Below are 10067 nucleotides of genomic sequence, written 5' to 3'. Positions count from 1 at the left end.
TGTACGTGTATATGTGTGTGTAGGGCCCACCTCCTGTTTCCTTGTATAGTTGAGGTTGTGGCCCACCTCTGTACTTATATATACGTGCCTGATGTACCGATCAATACATTGAGATTGCACAGCCCATAACTTGTCCTTCTACAGTAGATGAACAATGACTAGACCTAAGCAAATTCACTAAAGACAGATCCGCCGGAGATAACCTCCAGATGCTCACCGACGATGCTAGGCGCACCACCGGGATGGGTGCTAGATGGGAAGAACCTTATTATATCCTCAGGGAGCCGCCGCCGCCACCTAGTCTTCGTGAGCAGGACACCAACTCTAAGAAAGCTCAAAGAAACGTCTAGAAAACGGAGCCCTCCCGCCTGTAAAGGCCGGGATCCACCGCGCCTCCATAGCCTTAAGGCGACCGGAGACGAGACTAGCCGACAGCGACACCAATGGGAGGCAATGGAACCTTAGTCTTCCTTGGAACCTGGAAGGCATGTTTGGGTTTATTAACTTTCAAAAGTATTTTTTTCTGTGGGTAACTTTCAAAAGGTTGAAAACCCACAATGAAGGGTGTTTACACTCACATCTTGATTGCCTTTTCTGGTTCTTTTGTTGACCTTAACTCAAGCTTCCTGGTAGTGGAATTTTGTAACTCATGCGCTTGGGATGGAATGTTAGCTGAACGTTAGTCTCAAGCAGTGGGCAAGGGAGACTGCAATATATACCTTATTTACTAATAGGGTATTTTTGGCCCGTCATGCTATTTTGCAGGATATTTTTGGTAATCAACCTGCATAACAGTTTTAATTCATATTTTTTATTTTGCAGAAAAACTTATAATTTTTCTGGTAATCAACATGCAGGCGAATTTTAAGTCAGATTTTCACTTTTGCACAAAACCCCCTGATAATTGGGTTAAACATTTTTTTAATATCCACATCTTCAAAACACCAACTCCAATTTTAACATGTTATATAAGAAATTTGATTAGAAAAATGTGTAGAATATGAATATGATGTTATTTTACCAGTTAACCATTAAAAAATGCTATTTAGGATGCAAAATCTTAATTAATACCGCATGATCCATCTTTCTTTCATACCGATGCCTATTCAGAATGAAAAATGAACACCTCAACAAAATCAGGATTGGAGACGAAGGAAACCATCTATAACCATGCATGCATGCCTCGCCAAAACCTCACGAGAAAAAACAGATTTACCATTTTATGCCGGGAGCGAGACACCTTAGGATTGACAACATTCAAACGTGTTATGATTGTATGAGCATCGAGGCCACCGTCGGCGAAGGTGAGAAGAAGAATAAGTGACAACACAGATGATACGTCATGTGTTGAAAGAAATGACATGGTCCTGTCAGGGTCTTGACTCATGGTTATAGGGTTATTGGAGTGTGGTAATTTTTTTTCTCCCATGGCAGTGCACATGCTCTTTTCAGAAAGGAAACGCAGCAGCATCTACATTTGCTTGCGCGCTGCGATCTGACACCAACGGCTTTATTCTCTTGCGTTGCTTTTCTTTTTTCACTGTACCAAGGCAAGTCACCAACAGATGCTCTACTTAGCTAACAAGAAAAGGCACGCAGCCAGGGCCGGTGAGTGTGAGTCATAACTCCTATAGAATAGGACTGACGATCGATCGAGTTGTAGAAAATCAATTGAATTGGAGACGATATCGACCATCGCCATTTCCATGTAGCCGGAGCTTCGGCCGCTCCTCTCCTCTCAAGCCTCATCAGCTGAGCCCCGAGGCCAAAAGATGGGCCGATATGCCGCGGTATGCAAGCAAATGATCCTCACACGTGAAATTTTTCTTTACTTCCTATTAGGTCTATATCGTGTGTGTACATACTTTTTTTTGACCATGGTGTGTGTGTACATAATTAAGTCGACTGAGAATTTTTTTTATGGCCTGCGTGCATTTTCTTTCATCGAAATGAATTGCATTTTTCTTCTTGTTTGGAGGTCGACGAAGTTTCAGAAATCGACTTGAGCATGCAGAAAACCTACCGCGTATTTGATTGAACCGGGAGGATCTAGTTTCGTATCAAGACAAGCCAGCTTCTACCAGCGTGTTTTCTCTGAATAGTTTGGGTTGCTTACCACATATAACCCGTGATACCGGCATGTTTTTGTTACATCAAGTCACTGAAGCTGCGTTCGCGCTCACCTCCACTTCTACATGGCGTCTCGTCCCCATCCCAGCACGGGCCTCCCCTTCTCCCCCGTTTCTCCGTCCTCTTGGGGCCTCCCCGCAGCATCGCCCCCGCCGCCGCCAGCGCCGGAGATGGCGACGGTTTACTTGGGGGGACGCCCCTCCTTCCCTCGTCGCTGGCTCCATCCCCATCGCCCCTCACCGTCCTCTCGATCCATGGCGGATTCGGCGGCGGCGAGGCGGCATCGATTAATTTTGTTTTCGGACATAGGTTTGCCGTCATCTTACTCCGTGGGCATCTCTCTCGCTCGCTGCTACGGTTCTGCCATCTATCTGCTTAGTCTACATATTCAACCAATATTATGCTACCAAGCATCTCATCCTTCAAGATTTTCCTGCATCTGTAAATATTTGTTTCTGCATATCCTAATGTTCCCTGCCATAACTCAATGTTTTAATCAAGAAAGTCATCGTCATGAGTTCTTTTTGTAAGATAAATTTGTCCCCGCAATCGGCATGTCTATCAACTACTCCCTCCGTCCGAAAAAGCTTGTCTCTCAAATGGGTGTATCTAGCACCAAGTTAGTGCTAGATACATCCATTTGATGGATAAGCTAGGGACAAGTTTTTTCGGAACGAGGGAGTAGTAATTAAGTACCAGTCAATCAAAAAGAAAAGTCAGTCAAAAAAACTAATTAAATACCATTGAAATACGACCAACCTAATTAAGCATTACTAGAAGGAAAAAAAATGCTTGGCCAAATTAAGGTCGATTGTATTTAGTTGGAAACCAAGGAAGTACTGTAGTACTCCCTCCGTCCCATAATATAAGAACGTTTTTGACACTAGTGTAGTGTTAAAAACGTTCTTATTTTTTGGGACAGAGGGAGTAGTTTCACTTGCTTAGAAGGAGAAAAAGGCTTGGCCAAACCAAAGTCGATTGTATTCATCTGGAAATCAAGGAAGTAGTAATTTTCACTCTAACAAGGGTATTGCCTTCGTACAGATATTGCTGCGGAAAGTGTTTTTAAAAGCAATGAATGAGTTGATTGTCATGCTCGCTGTGTTGATTGGTTACAAGTACATTTGCACATGCTATTGCTTTGCTCTAATGAGTAATGAGTACATTAGCTGTGTCATGTCCGTTGTGTTTGTTACAAGTACATTTGTAAATAAGATCAGGAATCACAAGGAAAGCATATCTAGTTGTGGCATGTAGGCACGCATCATGCTTATTGATAATGATACAAGATGTGAAATCAGCCTACATTTTGTAACATACATATCATCTGTGGAGATTAAGACGAATTTCTTCTTGGACCAGAAACTTGTTGGTATGTGATGGTATAACTCTAAACTCCTATGTGTGTGTGTATATCTTACAATAGCTGTACTGATCATTGAAGGTTAAGGTTCATGAGGATGCGTGGAAGACAGGGCGACAATCCTGGAATTCCACGGTGATGAGCTGGTCACACAGTGCAAAAGAGCTGTGGAAGAACCCAAGGGTAACAATGATCCGGATCGAGGTGCTTGTCTCTTTGGTTGCTGGTGTCATGCTCTTCCTCGCCATCTTCGGGTTCTGCCGTCGCCGATGCAGACATTGGTTTGTCCAGAAAGGTGTCCTAGGCGCGTATACGCTGTCCTTCTCGCTGGCAACGTACGTGCTCGGTTCCATGCAATCTTCAGAGTTGAAGAGCAGCATGTACCCTATTTGGGCCATATCTCTCTTCATGCTTCATGCTTGCACCGACTCTATCACTGCTTATAGTCTCGATGACTACAAGCAAGTAACAAGACTCAATTACCAGGCTTTTATGTACTTTATGTACACGATGTTGCTTTTGATCACAGTGCATACGGACTACAGCTTAGCACTTGGTTATATGGCTTTTATTGCTTTTGTCAGATATTTGCAGAGACTGGGGGTATGTGTGCTAGCAAGCCGCTCATGGAACTTGAACAAAATGGTTGCTGATTATTACATGTATAATAATGATGAAAAGTATAGCAAGAGTGTATCTGATCCAGCCACCATGGAAGGTTGCAATTACCTGGTTGATTGGCCCGTTAGCAAATTCAAGTGTGATGCTTCGACGTCATATGCAACACAATTAACAGTGGGGGGTCATGATGAAGAAGAAGATGAAATCATTGACATTGGGAAAATATGGCGGTGCAAGGACAAGTCACTAGGCCCAGAGCTGAAGGATGCATGCCTTTCCTTTTCTCTTTTCCATGTGCTGAGACTGCGCTTCTTTGGATTTGCGCGCGGCGAATCCAAAGACAGGGCGGCACGTAATTTTGTCTTGGAGGTGCTCCTACCAGACCCAGAGTACAAACTGGATGGTGCTACAGACCACAACAGGGTGTTGAAGGTGATCGAGGTTGAGTTAGCATTTATGTATGACTTCTTCTTCACCAAGCATGCTATCATTTATTATGGGTCGGTGGCAGCAACAATCTGGTCCCTGATTTCAGTCATTGGTATATCTATCACGGCGTACATTACTGCGAGGGCTCCATTGAAGATTTCTCAGGGTGATTCCGCAATCACGAGCACTGTTACAGATGATGTTGTTATAACATTGGTGATACTTGGATCCACTGCTTTGCTTGAATTCATACAGCTGCTATTTTACTGGACGGGAATCTGGGGCAGAGTATCATTTGTTTGCCAATCTATCAGACAAGAAGCAAGATTGAACCCGCAAAGGAAGAAAACAAGGACAAGGGGAAGCTGTCACACTCACATCATGGGATTAAAGGGGTTTCTTGCCAACATTGGTCTGTCACGTGCATCAAACAGCCACTACTGGCAGCACAAGCTTGGGCAGTACTCATTACTTGATTCAATCAGCTGCAATCCGAGGCCATCGGCGGTTACATTTTCTCTCTTCACGCGCTTGTTGGTGCTGGTTTGGAGATTTGTTTATCTTTTCGATTGGGTTTTTCATCATAGCCTAAATGATCAGGTATCCAGGGCCCGAAAGAGAGCTTGGAAATCTGTGGAGTTGCCTGATGAAGTAAAGAAGGCGGTTATCTGCTCACTTGAACATAGTGGTGGTACACTAAGCAATGGGAAATCTTCCTTACGGTTCAATGGAGCACATGACCTCTTATGGGCTTGCAAGTGGGAATTGCACCCGGATCCAAGCTGGTCCCAGAGGAAGCAGAATCAGACTCACATTATTTTGACTTGGCACATTGCAACATGGTACTGTGAGATGGCAACACTTTCTAAAAATAGGGCAGCAAAACAGGACATGTATTTTAGCACTGCCACAAAACTGTCGAAATATTGTGCATACTTGGTGGTCTCTGTGCCAAAGCTTCTTCCTGGGCATCACTATGATACTAGAAGCAAATTTGATGCAGCTGTAGTAGAAGCAATTACACTCCCGCCAGAGTCGACGAGCATGTATGAGGCCATGAGGAAGTTAACGGTACAACAGGAGCCGAAGACGATCTTTGAGAGCGGTGTGAAACTGGGGAAGCAACTGGAGGAAATGGAAGAGGGCGCCCGTTGGAAGGTGATGGCTGATTTCTGGGCAGAGATGCTGCTCTACCTCGCGCCATCTGATAATGTCAACGAGCACATCGAGCAGCTTGCGCAGGGTGGGGAGTTCATCACCCACCTCTGGGCTTTGCTATCTCATGCAGGCATCCTTGAGAGAGATCACGAGCATCAAGCTGGGGGCGTGTAACCAACAACGCTTGCATAGTTTCATTTTCACTGCTTTCTCTTTCTGTGAGTGTGTTGAATTAATTCTGTTTGTTGTAATATGCGGCATGTGCCGCTGTTTGTATTTGATGCGTGAACATTGTGATTGGTTTATTTGTGGCGTGCGATATGTCTGTAAGTCCAAACTTAATTGAGTTTTCTGTATTTTTTGATTATTGATTGTACCGATCGATTTTGCTGTAATGCAACCCATGGCTACTTGTGTATTTACTGATTGTCACATATGTACAATAAATGTTCGGTTTTTCACACGGAGAAGCGGTATGATCTGTTTGCAGGAAATGGTGGTTTGTGGGCCTAACCGATTGCCACTGCAAATTGTTTTGTGCAAATTTATTCCTAATGGAGCTTGTAAACTTTTGTTGGCTGTAGCCAGAGTGCAGATGAGGTCCCGGCCGGTGAGCAGTGGAAGACTTTGGAGTAGGTACTTTAAATGTACGCTTTTTGTGATGTTCATAAATATACAGAAATACACCTTGCACCAAAGATCCATTTGGAAGGGCTAGGTACTCTAGGACCTATCTGCACATGTAACAAAAAAAAAATATGCAAAATGCTATTTTGCGAGTTCACAAAATTTCTTTAGATGCCAACGTATAATGCTACTAGGAGCTAACAATCTCATAATTGAATGACTTTGTTTTTTTGTTTCCAGGTAATTCCATATAATTGAATGACTTTGTTTTTCTTTTTCCAGCTCTTATACTGTACATGTAACAGAAGGAATTTAACGCAGTAATTACGAAGAGAGCTACAACACCTCCTGTTGGAAAGCCGGTTGTCGCAAGTTATGCATCATCACACACTTTTAGTAAGTTAATTATTACTCCCTCGGTCCCATAATCCCATAATGCAAGATGCTTTGTGACACTACTACTAGTGTCACAAAACGTCTTACATTATGGGACGGAGGGAGTAGTTATTATTATTGCTAAAATTGTCTGCTAGCAAAACTAACACTAACAAACGGAGAGAGCCGCAACACCTCCAATTGGAAAGCCAGTTCGAACACCTCGCATTGAAAAGCCAGTTGTCACCAGTTATGTATTTACAAACATCTTTATGAGTTGTTTATTATTTACCATTACTGAAAAATATCTCTGCTACAAAATAAATAAATGACAGGTAGTCTAACAAATGGAGAGAGCTGCAACACCTCCAGTTGGAAAGACAATTGTGGCCTGGTGTGTATTTCCGCACACCTTTAATGAGTTGTTCACTATTTACCGCTACTGGAAAATATATCTTCTTACAAAAAAACAAAACAATAAATGACAATAACTAATAGAGTGAGCTGCAACATGTCCTGTTAGAAATCCAGTTGTCGCATTACTTCAGCTGTGCATTTTCAAACCTTTAATGAGTTGTTTATTACTTATCATTGGAAAAAATTGCTCAGCTACAAAAACCAACACAATAAATGACGCTAACAGACAAAGAGAGCTGCAACAACTCCAGTTGGAAAGCCAGTTGTCGTCAGATGTGTATTTCCACACACCTTTAATGAGTTGTTTACTATTTATCATTACCGAAAAATATCTCTGCTAAAAAAACACGATAAATGACTAGCTAATGGAGTAAGCCGGAACATCTCCCATTGGAAATCTAGTTGTCGCCAGTTATGTATTTTTCACAGATCTTGAAAAAAGAATCCTTGCTACAAAAACCAATATAATGAATGGTAGTAACTAATGGAGGGAGCCGAGAAGCCAGTTGTTGTCAGTTGTGCATTTCCAAAGCTTTAATGAGTTATTTATTACTTATTATTGAAAAAAATCTCCTCTACAAAAACAAACAAAATAAATGACAGTAACCATCAAAGAGAACCGCACAACCTCCAGTTGGAAAGCCAGTTGCACAACCTTTAATGAGATTTTCATTTTTTTTATCACTGAAAATACTCTAAAATTTATCACAATAATTCTATGTGCAAGGCTATAAATAAGTACCCACCCCTAGCTTTGTCAAATAACTTAGTATCACTACTGTAGTCAATAGAACACCAAGCACCAAAAAGGCAACCTCTTCCTCCAGAGAAGAGTAGATGAGAAGTGTTTGGATGGACAAGCTCCTCCTTGCTCTCGCTGTCACCGGTGCCCTCTTCATGTCCAATGGGGTTGGCGTCGCCGCCACACCACAAACGACATGCAAGGCAGCGGCCAACATTGACAAGCGCGTCAACTATGATTTCTGTGTGTCGCAGCTGCTAGATCACCACGAGAGCAGCGAGGCCGACACATGGGGCCTCGCCAAGATCGCCGCCTTGATGGGAGCCAACAACGCCGCTCATGCCAAGGCCGACATCGACGCCTTGCTAGCAAAGCCGGGCACCGGAGACCAGATGAAGCGTTTGCTAGGGCAGTGCAAGGGCTTGTATGATCGCACGTTCATGACGTTCGTCTACGCGCATGAGGAGCTTAAGAAGCGCAGATACGCCTCGGGCAAAGAGAAGGCGGCGGAGACTGTGGCGCTGGTGCACCAGTGTGATGAGGCCTTCGTGGAAGCTCGAGTCCGCTCGCCGCTCACCAAGCAAAGTGCGGACTCCGTGCAGCTGGCCATCATCTGCACGGCCATCACCAACCTCATCAAGTGAAATGAAATTCTCTAGGACTTTTTTTCTTCAGTTGCTAGTAGAGCTGCCATGGAGCAGCCGATTGAATAAAGCGCCTTTCCTGAGCTGTCATCACAACATTTTGTTTTCCTCCTAATGACTAATGATTAGACGTGACGTGTTAATCTTTGTCTTTATTATGTTTGTCATTTTTCTTTGTTAATATTTAACTCGTCACAATGTTTACAGAGGTGAAAGTAAGATCATCGGGGCTACCTAACCAGACATGTCGGCCAACCCTAGTGAGAGCATGCTTCATTAAATTGTGATCCTGAGTATTCGAGGTCCTAAATTCATAACTAAAAGAGCAACCAGTAGAAAAGCTAGAATGACCTAAATTATCTCCGATAATTGCACCATACACTGCCGCGCTCTTCCACTTGATATTATCGATAACGATCTTACAATATGAAGCAACATAAATTTTTTGCTCGGACTGCAAAGGATTCAAGTGTTGTGGGGGTTTGAAACTCCCATAAGAGTAATTGTTCAAGATCCAATATAATTACGAACCAACCTATGGTTGAGATGGGTAGGTGGACAGTGATATCCCCAACCCACCAGGGTTCAACTCCTGGTGCTCGCATTATTCTTAGATTTATTTCAGGATTTCCGGCGATGTGCTTTCAGTGGGAGGAGACGTTTCCGTCGATGGCCTACGGTGGCTTCGTAAATTTCAAGATGATATGCCGGCTCAGTCTCTCAGAGGTGCTCATAGGAGTAGGGTATGCGTTCGTAGGGATGAGTGTATACGCGTGTATATGAGCGCTTGTGTCTGTACTGATGCTAAAAAAAAGATCCAATATAATTTCCCGATCTGTCTCTGCACACCGCGGCCACGCCTGCCAATGATGTGTTCCGCTATAGAGCAGCATCGACATTTTTTAGGGATCTTCATTAATTAGATTTTTTAGGGGTTCATTAATTAGATTAGACGTGGACGCTGGAAGCCCGTTACCATCGAGAGGCAGAAGTGGGCCGCATCTCTGCGAGCCCAACTACCGGTTGCTTTACTTGCGATCTGGCTGAGGGCTCTGTCCCTCCACCTAGTAGTATAGAGAAAAAAAAAGATGCCACGCCGGCGGTCCGCCGCCCGGAGCGGCTCCTCCGCCTCCGCCTCCCCCCGTCCTTCCTCCCCTCGTTCGTCCAAGTGATCGTCGTGTTTGTTCTTCCCCATCCCGGATCTGTCGCCGGACGATGTCGGCGGGGCCATCTTCCTGCGCCGGCAAAGTGCAGGAAGCCGGAGGGCAGGATGGGATGTCGGCCGTGCGACGGTCTGATGGGAGGAGAGGATCAAGAGCACAAGACCACGCGTGTCGGCCGTGCCATCTTCCTGCGCCGGCAACTCGTGGACGAGCGGGACCCGGAGGGTGGCTCGGTTCTGGTAAGGTGCACTGCGCTGATATGTTTGGTAGTAATATTCACTGAACCACAGTGCAATAACTTGTTTAAATCGTGAGCAGAGGCAAGTCAGTGAACTGGGAATGGGGAGAAATTCCATGGTTATTCAAGACTAGGACATCTTGAAGCATTTTATTCTCAT

The 10067-nt window shown here is 44.1% G+C and overlaps 2 protein-coding genes across 2 annotated transcripts; both read left to right on the top strand.

Annotated features, from left to right (window-relative positions):
- The first annotated feature begins 1615 nt into the window (after nt 1-1615).
- On the top strand, nt 1616-6028 carry LOC119312961. Its single transcript, XM_037588756.1, has 2 exons — nt 1616-1790; nt 3575-6028. The coding sequence occupies exons 1-2, from the start codon at nt 1773-1775 to the stop codon at nt 5873-5875; spliced, it is 2319 nt and encodes a 772-aa protein (XP_037444653.1). The 5' UTR covers nt 1616-1772; the 3' UTR covers nt 5876-6028.
- A 1870-nt stretch (nt 6029-7898) lies between these two features.
- LOC119306852 (pectinesterase inhibitor 8-like) lies at nt 7899-8661 on the top strand. Its single transcript, XM_037582968.1, has one exon. It carries the CDS (start codon nt 7958-7960, stop codon nt 8504-8506), a length of 549 nt encoding a protein of 182 aa, XP_037438865.1. The 5' UTR covers nt 7899-7957; the 3' UTR covers nt 8507-8661.
- The last annotated feature ends 1406 nt before the right edge of the window (nt 8662-10067 follow it).

This window comes from Triticum dicoccoides, chromosome 5B, assembly GCF_002162155.2.
Source record: "Triticum dicoccoides isolate Atlit2015 ecotype Zavitan chromosome 5B, WEW_v2.0, whole genome shotgun sequence".
Classification (NCBI taxonomy): Eukaryota; Viridiplantae; Streptophyta; class Magnoliopsida; order Poales; family Poaceae; genus Triticum; species Triticum dicoccoides.
Note: the sequence above shows the minus strand (reverse complement) of the source record. Positions and strands in the feature narration are given on the sequence as shown.

Coding starts and splice junctions, on each gene's coding strand:
- LOC119306852 (XM_037582968.1), top strand. CDS start 7,958: ATGAGAAGTGTTTGGATGGACAAGCTCCTCCTTGCTCTCGCTGTCACC.